The sequence below is a fragment of the Eriocheir sinensis genome, chromosome 19 (assembly GCF_024679095.1).
Source record: "Eriocheir sinensis breed Jianghai 21 chromosome 19, ASM2467909v1, whole genome shotgun sequence".
NCBI lineage: Eukaryota > Metazoa > Arthropoda > Malacostraca > Decapoda > Varunidae > Eriocheir > Eriocheir sinensis.
Window position 1 is genome coordinate 5,059,884 of NC_066527.1, and position 26,386 is coordinate 5,086,269.

The window sequence follows — 26,386 nt, forward strand, 5'->3', positions numbered from 1 at the left end:
TTCACGCAATGCTTCATTCCTGTTTATCAGTAATTTATGAGTGTGTGGGTCACTCAGCTCCCCACTCATGCACAAAGGCACTCAAATCCTTGTAAAAGGATCTGATCTTTTTACGTTGATGCCCATCCTATGCCATATACTCTAAATACAACCATTAGAAGCTTCTTGTCTCTTATGGGGTTAGATGGCCAATGATACACTTCCAATTATTTATGTCCATTGCCTCAGCCTCTCCAATGATCAATGCTGGCAAATATCTCCAACACACTGCCTCCATGCCTTCCTTGGCCTGCCTGTTGGGTGGTGATCTGGCACTTCCACCCCAACATTTCTCCCCAATGCCTCCCCATTTCCCTCATCTTCACATGCCGTTATAATCATCCCTACTCTCTTTTTCTTAGTACAGTGGCTTCAGTACTAATGACCAACTGGAAGTATAGGTAAAGATCAGCAAACCATCCTAATTACATTGTCCACCAGCTCCATGCCCTAAGATGACCTGTTTGCCCGCCCCAGGTACTCAACGGCCCTGGAGCTGAAGAGTCTTCCCATCTGGGGAAGGCGTGACTGGTATGGGGGCGGTGGCTACGTCATCCACCTCCGGAATGACACTGAGGACGTGCTGGCCAACCTCAAGTTCCTGCAAGAGAACCACTGGATAGACACATACACACGTGCTGTGCTCATTGAGTTCTCAACCTACAACCCACAGGTTTGGTCTGGGTCTGTGTATTTTTTTTTTTTTTTTTTTTTTTTTTTTTTTTTTAATGTTGAAGCCTGTAGCACCAATAGGCTTTCTTGAGGGGCATGGTGGTCAGCCTGAGCCTATCTTAGTGCAGGTAAAGATGGACCGAAGGAAAAAAAAAAGGCTACTCCCAAAAAGAACAAAAAATGGTGCCACAATACAAGAATTCAAATTGTTAATTATCTTGATATTTCCTTCTTAACCCGGTAGCAGCAACGGGCCAAATTTGTGGCTTTACCGTGTGGCACCGACAGGCCAAATTTGTGCCATGATATGAACCCCAAAAAATAGATGATACATAATCTGATCACAAATGCTTTGATATATATTATGAAATGGTTTGTGTGAGGGGTGATTTTTTCTCATTTGGAGGGACCATTAAGAAACATGATCCCCGCTGCTACCGGGTTAATGAGCAAGCCTTATGAAGGAGGAAGTAAAATAAAAAACATTCAAGACTGACCAAAAAGCTAAACCAAGCCACTCACTTGACTGTTATTTTCTTAACTAAGGTAACATTTAAAAAAAAAACTGTAGACAATGCCAGGGAACCAGCTACAACAAGGTCTGCTTAATGTTCCTGCATAATTAAATTGTTCAGATCAGAAAAATCTTGGATGAGTTCATCCTACAATAACATGTATAGTAGGAACTTGGTTGTTTGAGTCAGACCTGAGCATAATTCTTGCTGCAATGATTAAAGTTCTTAAGAAGACTAAATGTTTCTGGGCCTCATGGTGATTTAGCAGTTGTCTACTCTGGATCAGTAACAAATATCTCAGATAGATTTTACATTAGTCGCTTTTAATTATCAGCTGAAGTGGAATAAGATTTAACCAACAGGCCTTTAGAGCTGCACTGATTTACAGGCAGTCATTAAGACATGGACAGCTTTGTGTACAAGTTTGAGCAGTTTCTCAAGGCATTTTCTGGAATAACTGGATGACTCTTGATATGTGGTGATTTTAATTTATATATTGACGATCAGAATGATTATATAAGTCATGTGTCCCATCAAACTAATTTTTCAGGGCATACCCTCGACTTAATTTTTCTCCTGGAAGTTGTACTAGTGTTTTATATGTTCAAGTTGAAGCTGCTGATTATATTACATCTGTTACTGCCTTGATATTTTTGACATCCATTATGTGAGCTAAGTAGTACATAAAACACAATCTTCCTCAAAGGAGATTTTTGTCGTGGGAACATTCTTAAAGTAAGGGTCACCTGTAATTTCAGGACACCCATTTACTCCCAGCAGCTAGTTGTTGCATCTCTCCCTGCTTTCAAAAGGCTGGCTAGATAAATTACATAGTGAACCAACTTATTTTTTTCACAGATCAACCTCTTTGGGCTTACTCTCATCATGGCTGAGATTGCTCCTGGAGGTGGCATCACACCTATGTACAGGTAATGTTCAAACTCTCAAGGAGATTGTCTGGCTTCTGACCAAGCGGTGTGGTCTCACCGTCTCATTGCGAAGGCAGAGTTTTTTTTTGCTTTTAAATAGCAGTTTTAAATCTGCTTTGTTTTGCTTTGCTTAAGATACAGTTGCTGTTACTTTTCAAGTTCTCCCTTTTATCTCCTGTCATGAATTTCTTTGAGCCAGAAATAATTTTTTCAACTTTTTTCGTTCATTCGTAAATTCTCATATGTTTTCTAGTGAATCTTGGGGATTGTCATTGCCAGGTATTATGGCTGCCTGATGGCATTTTTATACTTCATCAAGAGGTGGTGCCTTGATTTTCGTATTCTTTACCTCAAAATGTTTGAGAAAACTTGTTTAAGTGATCATCCATATTTTAGAACATCATGAGTGGGTCCAAATTGAAGTTTTAAGACGGTTTTAAGTCGTATGTTATTCTCCCCAATTACTAAGTTATGTAAGGCCAGGGGGACCCAAAGTACTCAAGACACCATCCTTCAGGTTTGAGGGCATACGGCTGCTGCAGTACCAGACGTCTGGCTTCTTCGTCATCTTCTGTCAAGTTGTGTTTATACTTTTTGTCATCTACTTCACCGGCCACGAGTTGCTGCTCTTGTACCGCCAGCGCTGCAAGTACTTCCAGAACTACTGGTCCTACGCAGAGATGGCCATTATTGTGGCCAGCTACCTGGGCATCATCATCTATGTGTTGAGGTCAGTGCTGCCCCTCCATTCAGCCTCCGTGCATGCAGCCACACCGGTGGAGTGCAGTGAATATCAAATGAGGAACAGCAGAGTAGCAGATAAGCAATCAAAGCATAAATTGATACACACAAAATTTTCTTTTGCCAAATATGTTAATATAAATCATTATGCTTTTACCACTGCTGATGCAATGTAATATGATAGCATTGGACTTGTACCAAGATTAATTTAAAAAGCTGTTGTTCTAAATCCAAGAAGGGAGTCTTATTACTGCCTTATTAAAAAATTGGCATCATAGTGGAGATTCATGATAGCTGTTATATTGGAGGTACATGATAATTTAAAAAACACATTTCGCAGCTCACAGTATGGTCTCAAGAAGGGTTGATCATGTGTCTCATCAAGATATGCTCACTAATTCCGTTAACCCATGATGCCGTTAACTTCACACTCACACCATCTCCACGCCCTACAGGGACTTGGAGACTAACACGGTGCTCAAGGAGTTTGCACGTACCAGTGGCAATGGATACATCAGGATGCAGTATGCAGCCACGCTCCACGAGATATACGGTTACATCGTGGGCTTCATTGTGTTCGTGGGCACCATCAAGTTCATCAAGCTGCTTCGCTTTAACAAGAGAATTGGTGAGTCTGGCTGGCCCAGAGAAACAGAAGCAGGGTTGTAAAATTCCCAGGAATTTTGAACTAGGAAACTTTCCATGGGAATTTTGGAAATTTTCAGTAACTTTAAGAGAATCTGGAAAAAATTACGTTTGCCTATGGTGCCTTTGGGGTTTTATTTATTTATTTATTTATTTATTATTATTTTTTTTTAGGCCAAGGTTACTGTTGAAACGCCAGAATTTTTCTCTTAACTTCTCTCCCATATGACCTCTGCGTGTAACGAAACACACGAGAAATAAATCCAAACAAGGAAAGGTTTTGCCGACGCCGGGGATCGAACCTGCGACCAGCAAGACGGGAGAGCCACTCCTTAACCAGTTGTCCAAAGAGGTACAGGTAACTCTCGATTTACGCGAGTTTGGTTTACGCGTTTTTCTAAATAACGCGGGGTCAAAAATCCAAATAAATGTTTAATTTACACGTTTTTTCACTTTATACGCAATGCGCCGCGGCCACACAGCTGAGCTCAGTTCTTCCCGTGCACCACTTGAACAACAATACAGTACCCACGCTGCCACGCTACTCAGCAATAGGGGTGGGCAGGTACCGGTACCAGTACCGGCACTAACTGTACCAGCTATACAGTACAGTACCGGTTCCAGACTGCTCGGTACCGGTACCAATACTAGCCAGTCACTCATGGTGTCCCTCATTTCTTCCTCACACGAGTGAGGCTGAGACTGAGTGCCTGAGTGGATATCTTGGTAATATGGATATTCTCTCTCTTTCTCTCTCTCTCTCCACTGAATGAAGTGAATATTTATTTTTCGATAGAAACCTGCCTCTTGTTTGATTTACATTGCCTCTTCAAGGACACAATACTCGCATAAATCGAGAGTTACCTGTACCCCCCCTCACAGAGTGAGTTATGGGAGGCTCGCCCATCAGGCAAGTCACTGCACTACACTGTTGCCTCTTTAGACTTCAGTTTTAAGGGGCTGTTAGTGAATGTCCCTTAGCCCAGTGGTGACAGAGGCAGGATTGTTTAATTAAGTGACGCCTATTGAGGTTCATGCCGCCCTCCAGTTAACCTAACCTAACAAAACCCCAAAGTTACTATAGGTCTTGACTCAGAAAATTCATATAAGCTTCCTTACTAACGAGACTTCCTATACAACATAGAGATTATTCTTTTTTGATTTATACCATAAGGTGCTGGCTATCATGCGTTTGAAGATACCCTAAACTTAACCTAACCTAACAAAACCCCAAACATTACTATAGGTCTTGACTCAGAAAATTCTTATATGCTTACTAATGAGACTTTCAATACAACAAATTGAGGTCGTTCTTTGTTGGTTTATACCATAATTTGCTGGATATCTTGTGTTTGATGATACCCTAAACTTAACCTAACATAAAACCACAAACAGTTACTATAGGTCTTGACTCAGAAAATTCATATATGCTTCCTTACTAATGAGACTTTCTATATGACAAAGTGAGGTCATTCTTTGTTGATTTATACCATAAGGTGCTGGCTATCATGTGTTTGAAGATACCCTAAACTTAACCTAACCTAACAAAATCCCAAACATTACTATAGGTCTTGACTCAGAAAATTCTTATATGCTTCCTTACTAATGAGACTTAAATACAACAAATTGAGGTCATTCTTTGTTGGTTTATACTATAAGTTGCTGGCTATCTTGTGTTTGATGATACCCTAAACTTAACCTAACATAACAAAACCACAAACAGTTACTATAGGTCTTGACTCAGAAATTTCATATATGCTTCCTTAAAATGAGACTTTCTATACAACAGAGTGAGGTCATTCTTTCCTGATTTATATCATTAGTGTCTGGCTATGATGTGTTTGAAGATACCCTAAACTTAACCTAACCTAACAAAACCCCAAACAGTTACTATAGGTCTTGATTCAAAAAATTAATTTATACTTCCTAACTAATGAGACTTTCTTACAACAAAGTGAGGTCATTCATTGTAATTACCAGAGTTGCTGACTATCACGTTTGAAGATACCGAAACTTAACCTAACCTATCAAAATCACAAAAAGTTACCATATGTCTTACTCAGGAAAATCATCTATGATTCCTACCTGACTGAGTGAAGTCATCCTTTGTTATTTTGTGCCATAAGCTAACAAAACCACAGTTACCATATGTCTTAACTCGGAAAAATTGTATATTCTTCCTTACTAAATGAGACTATAGAAAATATAATACAGTGAAGGCTTTTTTTGTACATTTATGCTATAGGTGTCTGGATGTCATGCATTTCAAAGTTCCTTAAACTTAACCTAACCTATTGGAAATAATATTTTTGTTGCCTAAACTTTTTTAATTAATAGTTATATTAACTAAAATTGGTTTGTTTATTAACCCTCTCCCACATGATGACGCGTTTCGCGTCTTCAAAGGGTAAAAGGTCCTGGCGCACGATGACGCAAAACGTGTCATAAATTTTTATATATATATTTTCCTCTTTTTATCTGCGCATGTTCTAGTACAAGTCTTTATGAAGCCACTGATACCAAATTTATTGGGGTACGATATATCTGTGAGGGTAAAATACATCCGGGAATGTAGAGTATCGCGGCGGCAAAAAAAGGCCGGTTGGGCGTGAGAAATGCATGATGAGTGGAACAGAAACTTACTGGAAACTTACGGTGTGCGAGAGGGTTAATACAAATATACGTGTGAAAACCCCCAGGCCCTGAAAATTACAGGAAACTTTCCTTAGAAAGTTTCTATTTTTCCAGAAACTTTCCACCTTTGCAACTCTAAACAGAGGTGACATCAGCAATGCATACTCAGACGACTCTTTTGTGCTGGATTTTTGTTTTTGATTCACTTTGCTAAGAAATGAGTGCAGAGTTTATTCAAGCTTAATATTGTAATCTTTTTATTAAACATCCTTATTTTTCCCTGTGGACTTGGTCAGGCTATGAGTCTGTCAACTGTCTCAATTATTTATGATGACATTTTATAATAAAAAATTTCACACAAGATTCATATCTTAAGTACTGGCATAACTAGCCCAGAGAGAGCATGGCTGAGATGACCTGTTAGTTACAGTTTTACAGACCTGCCAGGTAAGTCACTCACCTTAATGAGAAATAAATGTATGCTGTGTCTGCAGGGCTGCTGTCTGCCACACTGAGCCAATGCTGGGATGACCTGAGTGGCTTCCTGGTCGCCTTCCTGCTCTGCTTCTTCACATTCGTCACGATGTTCTTCATGCTGCTCAACATGTACCTCTTCGACTTCCACAACTTCGTCGTCGCTGTGGAGACCTGCTTCAGCATGATGCTCGGTGGGTGGCTCACTGTGGGGGTGATGGAAGTGGTGTTCAAAGATGACTTCATGCAGCACAGTTTTATATTAAGCTTTCCTCTCATGACCCTTTTTTTTTTTTTTTTTTTTTACACAGCTAAGGCGACAGTTCAAGGGCGTAAAGAAAAAAAGAAAAAGAAAAAAAAAAGCCTGCTACTCACTGCTCCTGAATAGAGATAAAGGAGTGTCCAAAAAGAGAGGTCAATTTCGGGAGGAGAGGTGTCCTGATACCCTCCTCTTGAAAGAGTTCTAGTCATAGGCAGGAGGAAATACAGATGAGGGAAGATTGTTCCAGAGTTTACCAGCGTGAGGGATGAAAGAGTGAAGATGCTGGTTGACTCTTGCATAAGGGGTTTGGACAGTATAGGGATGAGCATGAGTAGAAAGTCGTGTGCAGCGGGGCCACGGGAGGGGGGGAGGCATGCAGTTAGCAAGTTCAGAAGAGCAGTCAGCATGAAAATATCGATAGAAGATAGAAAGAGGCAACATGGCGGCGGAATTTGAGAGGTAGAAGACTATCAGTATGAGGAGGAGAGTTGATGAGACGAAGAGCCTTTGACTCCACTCTGTCAAGGAGAGCTGTGTGAGTGGAGCCCCCCCACACATGAGATGCATACTCCATACGAGGGCGGACAAGGCTCCTGTAAATGGATAGCAACTGTGCGGGGGAGAAGAACTGGCAGAGACAGTACAGAACGCCCAGCCTAGAGGAAGCTGATTTAGTAAGAGATGAGATGCGAAGTTTCCAGTTGAGATTTTGAGTTAAGGATAAACCGAGAATGTTTAGTGTTGAAGAAGGTGATAGCTGAGTGTTGTTGAAGAATAGGGGATAGTTGTTTGGAAGATTGTGTCGAGTGGATAGGTAGAGAAACTGTGTTTTTGAGGCGCTGAAGGACACCAGGTTCCTCTTGCCCCAATCAGAAATAATAGGAAGGTCTGAGGCTAAGCGTTCTGTTGCCTCCAGCCTTGAATCGTTAAGTTCCTGTGGAGTGGGTCTTCTATTAAAAGAAGTTGAGTAATGCAGAGTGGAGTCATCGGCGTAAGAATGGATAGGACAGTTTGTTTTGGAAAGAAGATCGTCAATGAACAACAGAAAGAGAGTGGGAGATAGGACAGAACCCTGTGGGACACCACTGTTAATAGGTTTAGGGGAAGAACAGTGACCGTCCACCACAGCAGAAATAGAACGGTCAGAAAGGAAACTGGAGATAAAGGTACAGAGAGAAGGATAGAAACCGGAGGAGGGTAGTTTGGAAAGCAAAGATTTGTGCCAGACCCTATCAAAAGCTTTTGATATGTCCAGCGCAATAGCAAAGATTTCACCGAAACGGCTAAGAGAGGATGACCAAGAGTCAGTTAGGAAGCCAAGCAGATCACCAGTAGAACGCCCCTTGCAGAACCCATACTGGCGATCAGATAGAAGGTTAGAAGTGGAAAGGTGCTTTTGAATCTTCCGGTTAAGGATTGATTCAAAAGCTTTAGATAGACAGGAAAGTAAAGCTATAGGGCGGTAACTTGAGGGATTGGAACGGTCACCCTTCTTAGGCACAGGCTGTACAAAGGCATACTTCCAGCAGGAAGGAAAGGTAGATGTTGATAGGCAGAGACGAAAGAGTTTGACCAGGCAGGGTGTCAGCACAGAAGCACAGTTTTTAAGGACAATAGGAGGCACTCCATCAGGTCCATAAGCCTTCTGAGAGTTGAGGCCAGAGAGGGCATAGAAAACATCATTTGGAAGAATTTTAATAACAGGCATAAAGGAGTCAGAGGGGGGATGAGAAGGAGGAATATGCCCAGAATCGTCCAGGGTGGAGTTCTTACAGAAAGTTTGAGCGAAGAGTTCAGCCTTAGAGACAGATGAGACGGCAGTGCTGCCGTCAGGGTTAAAGAGAGGAGGGAAAGAGGAAGAAGTGAAATTGGAGGAGATATTTTTGGCTAGATGCCAGAAGTCACAGGAAGAATTAGAAGAAGCAAGATGTTGACATTTTCTATTGATAAAAGAAGTTTTGGTAAGTCGGAGAATAGATTTGGCACGATTCCGGGCTGAAATGTAAAGGTCAAAGTTAGTGGATGTTCGAAGGCTCTGGAACCTTTTGTGAGCTGCCTCTCTATCTTTAATAGCACGAGAACAAGCATGATTAAACCATGGCTTTTTAACATGAGGAGTAGAGAAAGTACGTGGAATGTATGCCTCCATTCCAGAGACATCACCTCTGTGATGCGCTGGGCACCCACAGAGGGGTCTCTCTCCTGGAAGCAGTAATCATTCCACAGGAAATCGGAAAAGTACATCCTCAGGTCATCCCACCGAGCTGAAGCAAAATGCCAGAAGCATCGCCTCTTCGGTGGGTCCAGAGGGTCCAGAGGATGTACAGGAGCGATAGGACAGGATACAGAAATAAGGTTATGATCGGAGGAGCCCAACGGAGGGAACAGTTTGACAGAGTAAGTAGAAGGATTAGAGGTAAGGAAGAGGTCTAGAATGTTGGGCCTGTCTCCAAGACGGTCGGGAATACGAGTAGGGTGCTGAACCAACTGCTCTAGGTCGTTGAGGAGAGCAAAGTTATAGGCTTGTTCACCAGGCTGGTCAGTGAAAGAGGATGAAAGCCAAAGTTGGTGGTGAACACTGAAATCTCCTAAGATGGAGATTTCAGCGAAGGGAGAGTGAGTCAAGATGTGCTCCACTTTAGAGTTCAAATAGTCAAAGAATTTTACATAGTTGGTAGAGTTAGGTGAGAGATAAACAGCACAGATGTATTTAGTAATAGAATGACAATGAAGTCTTAGCCAGATGGAAGAAAATTCAGAAGAGTCAAGGTCGTGGGCACGAGAGCAAGTGATGTCGTTTTGTACATAGGCACAACATCCAGCTTTGGATTGAAATTTAGGATAGAGATAGTAGGAGGGAACAGAGTAGAGGTTGCTGTCAGTAGCCTCAGAAACCTGTGTTTCGGTGAGGAAGAGGAGGTGAGGTTTAGAGGAGGAGAGATGGTGTTCCACAGAATGAAAATTAGAACGAAGACCGCGAATGTTGCAGAAATTGATAAGGAAGAGGTTCGAGGAGTTATCAGGACACCTTTCAAGTCAGCAGCCAGAAGGGGAGTCCTCCCTGGGGGAATTTATGGTCCCCCCCCCCCCCAGGTGGGGACTCCGAGGCACTGTAATTTTTCGGCATTTTCAATTTTGAATTTTGGGAAAAGGTGTGTGTGTGTGTTGAGTGAATGTAGTGTGGTGTAAAAAGAGAGAGAAACTGTCTTTAGAGAGCATGCTGAACTGCTCTCTAGTGTTGAGACAAAAGGGAAACGATTAGCATAGTTGGGCGTTATCGCGATAAGTTATCGAGATACTTTATCGCTGATAACAAAATCGGGTTATCGGCCATCCGCTACTTATTTAAATATATATCGGTATCTTCGTTACTTTTGTAACCAAACTAGCGTTAATCGCTACTTTTTTCCGCCTCTTAGAAAAAAAAAACATTGTCTCCTCCCTACTGTGCATGCGTGGTCCGGGCGCCCGGTGTTGTATGAAAAAACTTTGGGGTATGCAATATCTTCGATGAAGAGATTTCATACTTAGATCATCAACATTAAAACACTAGGTTATTTTTTTTATGTTAGACTCAAAAATCAATATATCAAAGAGAAAAATCAACTAACTTTGCCCCCAAAATGATTATTCACTGCCTCAAATTTGATAATCCATATTCATTTGTGAGCATGCCATGGTATTGAAGGCACCCAGTGTTGTGTTATTTGGTGTCCCATCATCAAAAGCTGGCGCTTTTGTTTGCAAACACTAGTCTCTTGTGAACTGCGCATGTTCAGATCAGTAAGCGTAGCCCAGTATAGTCTCACAAAGTTGCTGGAAAGCTGAATCAGACATGCAGCACCACCATCCTCACTGTTTCTAGAACGACACTCTGTACATATAAATACAACTCGTACAGAGTGTCGTTCTAGAAACAGTGAGGATGGTGGTAGTGGTACTGTATGTCTGATTCAGCCTTCCACGGTCCACCAACTCTTAATTACGGTTAAAAAGCTTGTGAGACTGAACAGGTCTGTGCTTGCTGGTCTGAGCATCTGCAGTTCACGAAAGACCAGTGTTTGTCAATAAAAGCGCCAGTTTTGATGGTTGGGAAGCCAAATAACACAACACCGGTTCAGGCATTTCTTGTATTACCGTCCATATGTACGTGTCATAGTGTGGTTTTCTGGTTTTATAGGTTTTCTAAAATACAGATAATGAAAATTTGAATTCATCTATGTTTCTCTATCTGAAATATCAATATGAGGTTTTCCATTATCAGTTATCGGTTATCGGAAATAAGGTTTTCTGTTATCGTGCCCAGCTACGACGGTTAGTGAGGACATGGGAAGGGTCTTTGAAGGGCTTCAGTACCCTCCTTGCTTCCCATATATCCTCACTGGGAGTAGCTCACGCCCGTTCGGTAGGTGTCTTCCTACCTACTCCTACTAAATGCAAGGCTCTTAACAATACTAGGAGTTATGAGTCTCCTGCCATCAGGGGTTTGCTTATTATATGATTGAGAAGTGATGCCCCAGTGAATAGCTGTGGTGACCCAGTACTGGCGTGTTACCCAAACTTTGAAGAACCCTGCCTGAAGCCCAGTTAATGACTTTACCAATTATTACAATTGACACTTTAACCCTTTCCTTGCGCGGTGTGGACGCAACTATCCCCTCAGGCGCAGTCGGGCAGCCCAATTGGGGGTCTCTTTTAAGCTCTGTATCTCAAAAACTATTCATCACAGCTAAAAACAAAAACCACCATTGGAAAGAGGAGGTCCAGATCTATAGAAGTCGGTTATGCCTCTCTTGCGAATGTACATGCACGTTCAGGGAGTGTTGAATGTTAACACTTACGTCGGTGCGTGCGTGATGATCAGCCATATTGAGGGAACTGCGGGCATTTTTTCTTCAGATTCTGGCAAGGGAGCATTGCCAACTGCAATATTTACAACTATTTGATCAAAGAATCAGTCAGTGATAGGTGAAGCTATGCAAAAATGCCACTATATTGGGCAAGAACATCCACCAGTTACTCGTCCATAGATTTGCCGCGCTGGGCTGATATGATTTTCCACCAAATTTAGTGAAGAATCCACTCAATTGGCAATCCTGTGTTGTGAGAATTAGTGTTGGAACACTCTTATACGCAGGAGATTTGAGTGCGGCTGGAGGTCGCAGCGGGCGTTTAGCGCCACCAGCAAATACGCCTAACACCCACTGCAAGCGTTTAGCAATGAAAGGGTTAACATCGCTTCCCAATTTTCATGACCCTAGATTAACCTAAAAGAGAATACAGTCTCACACTATGAACCTTATGTTCCACTAAACAGGACACCACCTAGATTACTTCCACAGACAACTGTCACATTCCATTTTGTATAATCACCAGCTCAACTTCAAAAGGAATACAATCTCACAATATGTATGATTTGTATCTTATTGTGGTGCCCAGAAAAGTCCTGTCAGCCACGTTTATGTATTGTCTCAGCTTGTATTAGTTTTATACTAACTAAGAGATTATGCATAAATGTGGCTTATAGCACCAACCTGAGGAAGCAGCACAACCATCCTATTGTTTACATTACCTTTGCAGTTTGAAAGCACCAATATGACAAATAACAATTGACCAGTTACCTTGATCATAAGTAGTGTTGCCAGCCGAGCCATCTTTCTCCCCTTCACCTGCAGGCAAGTTCCAGTTCGAGGAGATGCAGCAGGTGTCCCGTCTGGTGCCCATCATGTTCTTCGTGTTCGTCTTGTTCAACTCTTGGGTGCTGATCAACCTGCTCCTCACACTCATCATCAAGACCTTCACTCAGGTAAGCATCACCACCTGCCTGCCATCAACACACGACTGGGTTCATTGATGCTATTAAATGACAAAGGTAGGGAACACAAAAATACACCAATATCAATGTTCACATGTACATCCTTACTCAGACCAGTCCTTCAGCTAACTCACCCCATCTCCAACCAGTGACCAGACTACCAAATCTAATACTGTGGGGGGAGACTTTAAAACACTACACCTTGCATGGCTAAATACCAAGACTCAATACGTATTATCAAATGTTTCAAACTCCTCTTATTACCATTTGTGAAGGCTACAGAGGAAATAAATCAGGTTGTCATGAGTGCTTTTCCCATTCATGGCACAGAAGCCTTCCAAAACTACCACTAGGGTTAAGACATCACCCATGGAAACCCCTACAACTTTCCTGAGAGAGTTTCATGATATTGGCCCAAGAATCCCACCCCAAAGGCTACTGACCTAATCAATCACCTATTTCACACCTACAGTAACATTTCTTTCTTTTCTGCAGGTGAAGTACGACATTGCCAATAAGCCTAACGAGTACGAGATGGTGGACTTTGTTTGGAGGCATTTCCGTGCCTTCCTCGGCGGTAACAGCCCACCTCCGAAAACGGCTGCAGCCAACCTCAACCCCACCCAGCCCACTGATGACGCGGAGGTGCAGAGTCCAACTTCGGTCAACGAATTCCCCGGCAAAGTCGACAAGTGAGTGAAAATGAAATGCAAATGGAGTTCAGTTTGCTTCATTGATCTCTTCTTCTCTGTTCTTCTTTTCGATCAATGTCCTTACTTTCCATCACGAGTCTCTCTCACTCAGGACAATCGTAAACTCTCCTATTTTCATTTATCTATTCTTTTTTCTATTCTCAACTTCCCTTTAACTTTCTCCTTTTAATCATCAATCCAAAGCTTTGATGGCCAATTCTTTCTCTAAACTCCTCTTCACCAAATGGCCTTGACAGAACAGACTACAGATTTACAAGTTCATGCGCTGCCTCCTTTCTAAATCAATCCTTTCTGGGTCAATCACATTCAGTACATTCAGTGCTTCAGACTTCCTAGCGTTCCTTTTAACTGGGCCTCCTAACCACTTCACTCTCCTTCATCTCATTCCCATGCAACTTTTCTACAAGGTCACACTTACCCTTCCTCTGTATGTCCGGCAGGTTCCTGGAGTACGTCAACAGCATGTACTTTGATGGCTCACTGAACCTCAGCACGAAGGACTCCCTCCTGTCATCCATGTACAGCAAGAGTCAATTCAACGCCCCAAGGTAACATGATCACCCAGGGTCGGACGGACGGCTGTTCTTCTACAACTGGACGTCAAGAAATATGTTCAGGACAAAAGTACTGAAAAAAAAAAGTTTGAATATGTAAATTTATACCAAATTAGGTCCACAAAAAGTATGTCACACAAGTCATCGTGGTGCATTACTCTAAAATATGAACCAAAGCTGTGATGTTAAAAATTGCTTCAAATTCTGTCATCGCTTAGAAGTGTGTTGTGCACCTCTTCAAATCTTGCTGGACTCCCCTTTCTCCTTTCCATCCTCTTTATACAATAACGTTAGTGAATTGATCATTACAGTGATGGCGGGAGTGAATCACTAAGTGCCTTTTTGTAACTAAGAGATTACTATGGGTAGTGCTAGCTAAACATATGAAATTGGTACTGCGTAATAAAATACTTAAAATAAAATGCTCCAGTTTACTTGGTATAGCTTTCTGACTGGTAATTCATAGATTTTGTTTTTTTCATATTTTGTCCTTTACCTCATATAGTTTGTTAGTTTCTCTCTTGATTTGTGTTAGAAAAGGTTCTAACCTGAATGTACGGTCAATGATAAAACTATCTAACACCTGTGGGTCGAATGAATAGAATTTGCAGGAAATCTAAACCTGATGAGTTGGTTCAGTACCTCGTCTAGGGGCCACCTGTAGGCCCAATGAGCTGCGCTGGGAGCACAATAAACACATTAACCTTGGCTTGCTTGTTTAACTCTTTCCTTTTATGTTATCTGAATGGCCAAGCATTACCACTACAATGCTGGCCAGCAGTCTTATACTATTTGAGGTGGAGATGAAACATTAAACATTTGTACCCGAATCTGTTGATCAATGAAGCCCCTACTACACTGCTACTGTATTGGGTTGGGGGTGGACATAGTGGGGTTCTCCAAGACAAGAGACTTGCCAATGGGGAGATTAGTAGGGGGGTTATACCTACTACTGGTCAGGCCAGAGTGATGGTGCTTGTTGCAAGGGAGTAGCTATGGCCATTTCTAGCCGACTGCAGTCCTCCGTCACTGGAGTTACTCCAGGTGATGACCATATGATGCTGGTGAGATAGAAGCACACCTTGGGCTTCATATCTCTTATTGCAGTGTATGCCCCTACCGGGATGAGTGAACTTAGAGAAAAGGATATTCTGTGCCAAGCTCGATCGACTCTTCAGGAGGACAGTGCCCCCCACGCGTCACACTCATTGTCTTGGGCAACTTCAATACAGTTACTGGCACAGAGAGCTATGTGTTGGTCCAAGAAGAAATAAACAGAAACAAACAGTTCACTTCTTCTGAACTTTGCAAAGGCCAGAAGACTGAGGATTGCTGATTCCTGGTTCCAGGAATGCGAGTCTCACCACTGAACTTAATTGGTCCAGCAATGCTGGCGGTGTGGCAGAGGAGATCAATCACAACCTTACCGTTTACCATTGATGAGGTTTCAGGTCCCACTCGACTGTCAGCGCAGCGCTCCACAGGGCCGTCAGCAATAATGGTGTTAGCCTCAATAATAAACCTCGATATACACTTATTCGCAACACCGTAGTGAGTGGGTGAGTGAGTCTTAATTGCTTTCATGGATAACCTAATGTCCTTTTAATAAACATGGCATCATTATAGTCACTTGGCCACATTTTGGTTCGTGCTAATCACAATATCTTTCCTTTTTATAGTGTCACAAATATCCACTGTTTCATTTTCCTTTTATCTGATATTTTCTTTATACTATCACAATTCAATGTCCAACGATTATTTCCAACTCACTGAACATTTATCACATACAATTTATCTTCAAGTCTCAAACACCAATTAATAGCCATGATTGGTTATGTTATGAATTCTCTCAATTTCAGTTTGAAGAACTACACAACACTGGTCATTCGCTGAGTGGTTGATTTCAGGCTTCTTGTACCTCACACAATTTATGCATTTCCTCTCAGCCATGGAGCACTCTTTTGATTTATGATCACCAGTGCATTTGTAACATTTTGGGGCTTCTCCATTGTTCTTGGCAGTGCAGTTGGCCTCAAGATGGCCGTATCTTTGACAATGGTAACATATGATTGCATGGTATCTATCTCTCACAGTGTACACTCCCCATTCTAGTTTTATCTTGTCATGATGTTTATGAATTAACTCTCTAACAGTTGGATCACATTTCAAAATATAGTGAATTGTGCCACCAGCAGCAGGCTTGCTAAAAATCATCTCAATTTTCCCCTCAACTCCAAGAATCGAGTGTAGGAACTCATTCCTGTTTAACCCCTTCACTTTGGCGACGTCGACGTCGGCATCACCACATGGATAGGGTTAGTCCTCTTCTAAACCTCTTAATCCTCTTCCATTTCCTCTTCTAAACCTCTTAAGAGGAAATGGAAGAGGATTAAGAGGAATTTAGAAGAGGATTGAGAGGTTTAGAAGAGGATTAATCCTTTTCCATTTCCTTTTGACCCTTTCCTTACTGTGCTACCGACATCTGCGTCACGGATGGAAAGAGTCAACAGTGTCTCAATTATCTTATCACCGGACCCTGGTCTCCTCCTTATGCACATTGCAGATCATGATCTTTGGCCTTAGTTTTGTAGTGCCGCGACGGTCTGATGAGCGAGCCTCCCATAACCCAATCAGCGAATGGGGTATTTCCTTGGCCGACTTGGTAAGGAGTGGCTCTCCCGTCACGCTGGTCGTAAGTTCCATCCCAGGCAGCTGGGGAATACCCTCTCCTTGTTGTGCTTAATTTCTCGTGTGTTTCGATACACGCAGAGGACGTGTGGGACCGAGAGAGCAATAGAAAGAGAGAATAAAAAATCTCTTCATTAAAGTTTTCCCACACTTTTTGTGCTAACTTGCTCTACATTTTTCAATTTCTGAGCGGCTTCATTCCTTGCATTTTCATCATCAAAGTTCATGACAATGTTACCTCCATTTGTTAAGATTTAATCAGTAATCTGAATGCCTTGTAATGCCTGAGAAACTTCATATTTCAACTCAGTAGCCTTTTTGTCTTGATCTGAGGCCTTCACGACAAGGAAATTCGATCTTCTTCTTGCGTCTGGCTATGTCAGCAAAACTGGCGCGACCCGACTCTGCCTGCTCATCACAAATCACGCCTGCCACCTCACTCAACTCCTCCTTGACACTGGACATCCGAGATTCAACCTCATCTTTAACCACAGATATAAGAATGTATATAGTCTGCAGGAGGGAGGTAGGCCTATACAAGGCAGTTCCTGTGAACCTAACCCCACCTAACTTCACTTTCCGTTAATTTACCTTATCTTTTATTTAATGTACCTATCGTATTTGCACTCAGAACACGACTGCCAAGCCTGTTCCACTCATCCACCACTGTTGGTAAACCCATTGTTCAGTGGTGGCAGAGGAGGCTATGCTAACTATAGTCCCCCCTTTCCCAACCCTGGGGTCGCGACCCCCAGTGTTTTTCCTGGGGTTGCCAAGACCTCAAAATATCAAACACGGTGTTATTATATAACTACGTAGATACATAGCACTCGGAGAGTGCACACCTCTGCCAAAGATCGTCCTGAAAATTGGTCTGGGCATCAACTGTGATCCTATGCATCATATGAAAGCATTTGTTTCGACATTTGATGAAATTCTATTTTTTTGGAAACTTTGACCTTGGGGCAAACTTTCCTAGGTCAAGGTTAAGGCCATGCAAGGTGCATCATATGGAAGCATTTGTTTCAAAACTTAATGAAATTCTATTTTTTGGGAAACTTTGACCTTGGTCAAACTTTTCAAGGTCAAGGCCATGCAAGGTGCGTCTTTCCATGAGCTAAAATATGAACCAAGTCTGAGGTCTCTACGATGACGAGAACCGAAGTTATTGCCAATCTTACATTGTGCGACCTTGACCTTTGACCTTAAAAAATTTAATGGGACCCCACCTACTTCCAACTTTGTTGGAGGTAATAACACATATACAATGAAACTAGTGGGGTCGCGGTTATGTCTAGAGGTGCATGATTGGGGTCACCTGAAAAAGAGGTTGGGAACCACTGCTACAGTCTTTCGAATTTAACTTGAGCCTATAGGCACGGCTCCACGGAGCCGCGCATATGCCACATCACCCCCATCACTCTCCTCAGAGGAGCTCACTACGCCCCACCCCACTCTCTCTCTCTCTTATTTACGATATATATAATATCTTTTGCTTGGCTGTGCAGGACACGAGAGTGGGACCTACGCAAGTCTTCCATGGTGGCGGGAGGGTGAATGGTGTGGCACCATCGCATGTGCCACGTTGCCAAGTGAAATGGAATGTTTACAGAGCCGTTGTCTTTCCCTCAAATCCCAAGCCATTCATAACACCATGCAGCCATATTATGAACATATCTATATTCCATAAGTAGATAACGTACAGACTAACAGTGAGACAGATCGCCATGTGAAGGTCATTGCTAGATGTGTAAACAATGGGGGGTTACCTGGGCCAAGCCACAGGGCTCAAGTTAGAGCCGATCGACTATAGCCTCCATATTCCCCCCATTCAATTTACTGTGTGGATTGGACAGGGCAGGGCCTGCAACCACGCCCCCCTAGATCAGCGTCCACTGAAACACAAAATAGAAGGCGGAGGTCAGAGTAGAGGCAGGGGGCGCCTCCCCGCTGGTGCTGCAGGTGCTGGGCAACCCAACCTCGCGGTATATATATATATATATATATATATATATATATATATATATATATATATATATAATATATATATATATATATATATATATATATATATATATATATATATATATAGAGAGAGAGAGAGAGAGAGAGAGAGAGAGAGAGAGAGAGAGAGAGAGAGAGAGAGAGAGAGAATGATACCTGTACATTAGAGCAACACCTAGACTTAATTTATACCTCGCCTGAGTCTTCCGTCTCTTGTACCCACGGCTTGGCACCTTTGGCACTTCTATGTATTTTGTTATGTTTTTCATTTTTACATTTTTTGTCAGTCACTTTAAAATATACAAACTACAAATTCATACCACTGGGATTTTCGGATGATTGGACTTTTACTGTATTGGTTTTTTCTGCATACATATGTGTGCGAAATAATTGCTGCATTAACAAAAGGAAAACCTCTTTTTTTTCAAAAGGAATATTAATATTTGGGAAATGGAAGGGCAGACATTTTGACTGATTAATTTAGAATGTTTTTGTACCTATAGTCCATTCACTTCAGCTGTGAATCCACAATGGCTGGAAATATTGATAAAAGATGGAAGTATATATAATCATTAAATGTTGTTCTCTGACTTTTACTCGCCATAATTATTAACAACTGAGGATGGGAAATTGTTAATAGTTGTGGAATACTGCTTATTCCAATGCTATCAACAAAATAAACTTATCTATATCAGATGAGCTAAGTAAAGAAATACTAATATTTCTTGATTATAGGATAGTGTTTTGGATGCCAAAATTGTCAGATACCCTCCCTGCCAACAGCCAGTCAGCAGTGTCTTGTATACTAAGGTAAAATCTAGGGATCCACCTTAACAAAATGGACTGTAGAATAATTAATGTTATGCCACAAAGGCAAAATAAAAAATGTTACTTCTGTTTTGTTTCTAACTAAAGAAACCTAGTTAATAAAAACCTACCTAATTGGACCTGTCACCTTATTTTGACAAGGTAACTGCAATTTTTCCAAGGCTGCAGCTACCTTGTCCATAGCACCACTCAGGCTCCTCACTTCAAAAATCTTCTTGAACCTCCACCATTTTGAGCCCAACTGGTGGGTTAACCCTCCTCTGCCTGCTGGTGGAAGCGTGAGGTGCCACTCCTACATCAGTGGGAGATAGGGTTTCTGGGGCACAGTGTACAGATGCCAATTGAGGGGCCAGCTGGTGAGTAGTAGTAGGGCGGGGATGGTGAGGAGGGGGCTGTGATGGGCCTTGCAGAGGTGTGGGTGTCAAAGAATCCTTCAAAAGGAAGATTCTACACACTTCTGTGTCTGCAGTAGCTGTACGTAAAAAATCATTATGATAAGAGTAATTCAACATGGTATGATATCTTATTTTGTGCTTTGATTATGATTAGCAAGGAATTTTAGGAAAACCTAAACAAATATATATATGTCTGCTCAACATAAGATATATATGTTCAGACCACACAGACTATGCAGAATGGTGGTCTCTCCTTAAGGGGGGCGACTAAGGTTATTTTTTTACGAATATTTAAAATCGGACAAATACGTTTTTTTCGCTCAGCATGGCCGGGATAGCCAAAATTGCCATGTGGTGAGGTTTGTTTTCATAAAATTAAAGCCCCTCACCCCTGGAAGCCATATTTAAATGGCCCGCGCTATTGCGTCATAGCCTGACTCGCGCGCCAACACACGCTGTATCATTCAGTGCTTGTATGTACGTAAAATTTGCATTAGAATATTTTTTTTTCTCCGTAAATTTTGTCATCTGTCATTCCTCTCGTGCCGGATCGCAGGGAGGGTGTGAGTTGAGGAGAGGAGTGTGGTGGAGCCAGTCCCTACCCAGACAACAACGGGGAAGGGCACGCAACCTGTTCGTTTGTACTCCAGACAAATAAAGGTCTTTAGAAATGACGTACAAACGTAAGTTGAGTAGTAGGAGAGCCATCAACATGAAGAAGGCTTATTGAACAAGATAGAGCAGCCAAGACCAGGAAGGGAGCAGTTTTGGAGCTTATGAAGCGAGTCGTGATCCTGCCATGCTCACCCGCCGCTCATCACCACCTGCTCCACCACCAGCTGATTCGCCACTCCCTACACCGAGTACCTCATCATGCCCTTCTCCACCACCACCTGCTTCATCACCACCTACTCCACCACCACCTACATCACCACCAGCTGCAGAATCACTGCCACATGAAACATCACTGCAGCTCCAACAACAAATTCTGCACAGAGGTGTTCAGTTGAACCCTCCTCCTTCTGATACAAGCGAAACTTTCATCACCGTGTCGCTTTCCCAGCTACAGACACTCTTCGCGAGACAGAAGTGCCCAATGCGGTCGTGCAGGAATACCTTGACCGTAACCTCTTCTGCAATGAGGAGGGTGGCGCCTTCTGGCACCCTCACCTGCGAGTGAGTAATAATTTTTTATAAAGGGGGACCAGATGCCTTAGCATTCTCCAGTAAGTCAACAAGGTATACACAATCATATGTGAAAATTTCATGCCAATCAGATAAATACAAATGGCAAGACATGGATAGAATGTAAGAAAAATCTTTAGGAACCAATATCTCTGAAAGTAGTTTTTTACACTTCAAAAAATTTCACAAAATCAGGAAAAAGTCTGTCCGACTTTTGTTTGGTACCAACTAAAACTAGAACTAAAGGGCAATTTTTCGTATTTATGAAATTTAAAAAATGTAGAAAGAAAATGGGACACAGTAGAGAAAATTGTCAGTGAAAAAAAATTGCAAATTTTTTTGCTCGAAGACAAAACAACATATCACAATTTTATAAATACAAAATGTAGATATGTAAACAAAGTTTCTATGTTTTTTCACAGCGATTAACTGAAAAATAAAGTCTGAAACAAAAAAAAACAAAAAAATTACACTTTATTTGATTACCCCCTATACTTCACCCAAATTACATGAAATTCACAGAATATCATATATTTACAGAAACAAATAACATACTAAGATTTCAAAGCTATTGGACGTACCATATGGGCAGGAGGACCCCCCTTAGTCGCCCCCCTTAAACCCAATTGAAACTACATAAAAGCTTTGCACTTTCTGCCTTAGCAAACATGAAGATGAAAAGGTCAAGTTGATTTTCAAATCTTGTGTGTTGCACTGAACCACTGAAGGTGGAACTTTATTTCATAATTAAGTTTTTTTCTGAAAATCAAGAGTTGGTGGGCAAAACAATAAAATAATAATCTATACCAAATAAAACAAATGAATGTGTTAAATAATCAAGATATACGTACAACATGAGTTATGGGAAATCGAACCCATGCCTTTAGAGCAACTGATGAGTGGGTTCACCTTTCCTTCATATGGAGTCCACAGTGTGGAGCTGGGGTGTTACGGCAAGTGCCGCAGAAGTGGCCCCTGGCACAGTGACTTTTTAGCTCATCACTGGCTCAGTTGGGTTGCTGCCCTGCTGACTACTTTTATGAAGGCCTGTCGATTCCCAGCACTCAACGACAAATATTTCAAGATTTTTCACTACATTATTGAATTTTTTATGGTGAAATATATCAAGTTGGTAGCACTTGTCACAAAGGTTAGCATGAAGTACATTTATAACATAATTTACCTGCGGACACAGAAGGTGTTAGACGAGGATCCGATTCTAAATCAGATCCTGTGCCCACAACAACTGCAGGGTACAGCATCTGTGCATGGCCTCCTCAGCATCAGCGAGGTTGTCCATTTGTGCAGAGCCGCCACCTGTACAATTTTGTAAAAAATTAGTACATGGCAATGCAGTTATGCAAACTTATTCTGAATCATTACCTGAATAACTACCCCAACACTGTTATACCGGTCTTTTCCAAAATAGACAGCTATTTTAACCAAAGTGCCACAGAAGTGGCCCCTGGCATATTGATGGCACTAACTTATCACTGCTAAAATATTAACTTATTACCTCTTTATTCATTATTCTAATATTTGAAAAATAATAATTAGTGATATAATCTGTGTTTGTTAACATATTATAAACCCTATAAGCTAGGTGTTTTTTAATAGAGGGATGACGGACTGCAAAGACCGCGACGAAAACCATCATGACCCATGATAGAATTAATGTCTAGAGAACATAGTCTTTGCCTTACCACTTCAAAGGAAATAGTTATATTAGTGATAGAAGAGTCAGACAGTTGATGAGAGAAAGGGGTATTCAATTCATGAGTAATATAAACAAGAAAATCTTCTAGTTAATGTCTGCCATTCCTCACAGTCAGCAGTTGCATAACCTTTAGCTAGTCTAAGAGGACCCACAGAATGAGCATTAAGTTTTTACTTCTCATATAATAATTAAAGGATTTTTGGGAGCTTTTTATCTTATTGATGAGGGATCTATCAAGGGCCAACTGAGAATACAAAAAGTAGTTTCAATACTTGTCCTTAAAGTGCTTCAATTGTTCCAAGGCAAGGACGACTTGTTGAGAGCTTAAGTCTAGATAACTTGGCACAACACAGCTGTTGCAGATTTCATTATCAATCACTATCATGCCATAAGGAGTTAATCATGTTGAATTTACCACTATGTCATTCATATTTAGCCAATTAGAGCTAACTTCCCAACTGACTGGTCTGGAAATAATATTGGAAGATTAGTCGACAGTGACCAAATTTAGGAAAATTACCCAATATATCAACATCTCCTACTCTATCCCCATCTGAAGTTCAGACCAACTCCAGTAAGTTACCAGATGAAACATAGGTCAGGGCAGAGATCCACCAGTAAAGACCCTAAGAAGTGAAGCAGTCCACAAATTGTTCATGAAGTGGAGTATTTTTTACTGACAGGAATTCTCTATGATGCCAAGGAATTAGAGGTAAAGTCACCCATAATGGCTATTTCTACTGAAGGACAAAGAATATAAAAACTACACTAAATTGTAGTTATCAGAAAAGTTACAAGGAGGTAAATATACTATTATTATATACAGATTAAATGCAATGAAATGCATAACACAAACATTATTGCAGTTAACTTCAACAAAGTTAATGTTTGTTAACACAGACACTCCAATATGCCTCCCAATGTTGCCAGGAACATCAGAACGAGCTTTGTTGTATAGCATAATATTACAAATGAATCAGGAACATCAGATAATAAAAGTTAATAAGGTAATAAGGAACCAAATTTTAAAAGTGTGAAATCTATTACAAGCTGGAGAACTGTCCCTCCACGACTTTTCACTGCTTGTTAAAACACTGCAAAGGATATAGTCTCGCCTGTGCCAGTCGCCTCACGTCTTAAGTCTCCGAGTTTCTTCTTGGTGCGGCGCTCGAAGTCGGAGAACCAAAGTTATAATTTGACTTTGCGGAGAACTTGACGGGCACCTCCTCCACGCTGCGCCCGACCCCACCCACGGCGCTGACCTCCTCCACCTCCTCGTTGTTTGGCTGCAGCGGTGAAGCAAGATGACAGTGGCCCTGTGATGGTTTGCCGTCTTTGCCTCACCCCAGTGATGAGAGCTAAAACTTCCTCGGTGGGAAAATTGTGCCGCCTTCTCTTCTCAGCTTCTTCTTCTTCTTTTGACCTGTAACGCTTTATATCGCTTCTTAGGTCCTCCTCCTCTCGTTCCTCCCTTCTTATTCACACAACTTTCTTTTCAGCGTTATGTAATTTTCTAACCTGAAATAAAGCCACTTTTATTCACTTATTCAGACATTTGTGCCCTTTTTTCCCAGCACTGCGCGAGGAACACTTTTGCCAACTTTACCATTCTTCTTTCCGTTTCCTTTTTGTCTCCATAGGTACCGCCCCCTCCCTTGTTGTGCTTTCCTTCCTACCATTGTATCTTTTTAATTTCGTGGTGCTACCTACACATGTATTAATAGTTGTATAATCACACTCTGTCCTGCCTGGGGGTTGGGATGGCATGTTCCTCCCTTCTCCCTTGTTGTTTACCTGCAACAATAAACTATCAATCAATCAATCAGCCCCAACACCGTGCAGATCGCCATGTTTTGAGTGGGACGTCCTGGCGTTAGCGTCGGCGAACCTTCACCATTATTATCCATAGACAGCAGAATGCTCACCAAATGACGCAAAACTATGAAGGTAACATACAGAAAAGTGCAGAATATTGTATAAGCGATTATATTTATATTTCAAAGATAAATATACAAGTAACGTGCCTTCATTTGTGAAAAACACGTCTTATTGAGGGATTACAACGCTAATTATTTATTTAAAAGCAGCATTTACGCCTGTACAATACACATGTCTTGATTTTGAAGTCTGAGTATTAGTAAACAAACGACACGTGAAAGCTGAAATACAGCATCAACGGTCGCACGTGACTGGCTATATCCAGCACAACCAATCCAATCGCTCCGGTAAATGTGTGATATACCGGAGGCGTGGCTGTAATCCCCACATTTTATTGTCTTATTGTCCAGGGGGAGGCCGGCAGGTACCGCCCCCCTCCCTTGTTGTGCTTTCCTTCCTACCATTGTATCTTTTTAGTTTCATGGTGCTACCTACACATGTATTAATAGTTGTATAATCACACTCTGTCCTGCCTAGGGGTTGGGATGGCATGTTCCTCCCTTCTCCCTTGTTGTTTACCTGCAACAATAAACTATCAATCAATCAATCATGACCCCAGCCCCCAGAGGGACGGTGGCGCAGCGCGGAGCAACGTTGCCAGATTGTCGTACTCAGCCGATTATATTTCCCGGCTTCCTACCCCCAAACTGTCTTCTGGGCTCCAATAACGAAACTAATTTGTAGTTATCGTTAAAAGAGTTAGATCCTGATGTTTCTTGGCAATAGTTAGGCGTCAGAAACCGGTAAATACTATGCTCTGAGTACGATGACCTGGCAACGGTGGCGTGGAGGGCAAAGCTTACGGGACTCCTGCACGTGGCGACGCGTGATCGGTAAGGGCACCAAAAAGGAAACGATAAAAAAAAAAGCCCGCTACTCGCTGCTCCTAAAAAGAATCCAATGAGGTGGCCGAAAGAGAGGTCAATTTCGGGAGGCGCGTGCTGTACCTACACACCTTAAGTCTGGCAGATAGAATATTAGATTATTTCTCATCAGCTCAACTCCTCGTGCTCAGACAAAATACACTTCAGTACACACTTCTTGCCCCGCCGCCGCCAGCCACACGCCAAGGAGCGCCGCGTCCCGCCCCGCCGCTGCCTCGCCGACTACTGCTCACCACCGTTTTTTTTTTCATTCAAGGATTTACCCCCTTAGAAGGGGGAACGGGCCTTTGTCATTGCGACGGCCCGTCGCAGGGGGGAACCCGCCGCTGGCGTGCGGCGGCCGCCGCCACATCCACGAGTAAGAGCCGGCGAGCAGCGACGGAGGCACAGGCTCTCTGGGCAGGCGCCCAGCAGACACCCGTAGCTGACACGGGCGAGCAGCCGACTGGTCGAGGATGACCCCACGGGTCCACCTCGCCTCCGTAGAAGGGCCACCCGGCTGCCCGCCCGAGGAGTGCTGGCGTTCCACTGACTCACCACCACCGTTGCCAGCAAGGAGACTATATGTATATAGTCTCCTTGGTTGCCACAGAGATTATCATGTATTTACCGGTATTATTGCCAAGAGAAGATGGCGCCACTATAAATACTTACCTGCGCCGTGACGGGCTGGGGCCAACTACCATCCAGGCCCCTCAAGCAAGCCTACCGGTACTATAGGCGTACACGTAAAATAAATAAATAAAATCATCAG

General features: G+C 42.2%; 1 protein-coding gene and 1 long non-coding RNA gene across 4 annotated transcripts in view; one reads left to right on the forward strand and one right to left on the reverse strand.

Moving 5' to 3' along the window:
* LOC127000590 (uncharacterized) overlaps nucleotides 1-14,701 on the forward strand; it is a 68,133-nt gene extending 53,432 nt beyond the window's left edge. The window contains exons 45-52 of the mRNA XM_050864474.1: nucleotides 517-712; nucleotides 2,085-2,155; nucleotides 2,673-2,885; nucleotides 3,352-3,524; nucleotides 6,670-6,843; nucleotides 12,587-12,717; nucleotides 13,222-13,418; nucleotides 13,880-14,701. Coding sequence (XP_050720431.1) covers nucleotides 517-712; nucleotides 2,085-2,155; nucleotides 2,673-2,885; nucleotides 3,352-3,524; nucleotides 6,670-6,843; nucleotides 12,587-12,717; nucleotides 13,222-13,418; nucleotides 13,880-13,991 — 1,267 coding nt within the window. The 3' untranslated portion in view covers nucleotides 13,992-14,701. The remainder of the gene's footprint in view (nucleotides 1-516; nucleotides 713-2,084; nucleotides 2,156-2,672; nucleotides 2,886-3,351; nucleotides 3,525-6,669; nucleotides 6,844-12,586; nucleotides 12,718-13,221; nucleotides 13,419-13,879) is intronic.
* LOC127000591 (uncharacterized) lies at nucleotides 493-24,392 on the reverse strand. 3 transcript variants are annotated; one of them, XR_007754323.1, is made up of 8 exons: nucleotides 23,944-24,392; nucleotides 22,277-22,410; nucleotides 19,624-19,985; nucleotides 18,451-18,576; nucleotides 13,858-14,066; nucleotides 12,533-12,735; nucleotides 6,636-6,855; nucleotides 493-640 (listed from the first exon to the last, which is right to left on the reverse strand). It is a non-coding gene; the product is annotated as an uncharacterized LOC127000591 (long non-coding RNA). The 3 variants fall into 3 exon arrangements; XR_007754325.1 differs by lacking the exon at nucleotides 18,451-18,576; XR_007754324.1 differs by lacking the exons at nucleotides 18,451-18,576; nucleotides 19,624-19,985 and having other exon boundaries at nucleotides 23,944-24,385.
* Between the last annotated feature and the right edge of the window lie 1,994 nt (nucleotides 24,393-26,386).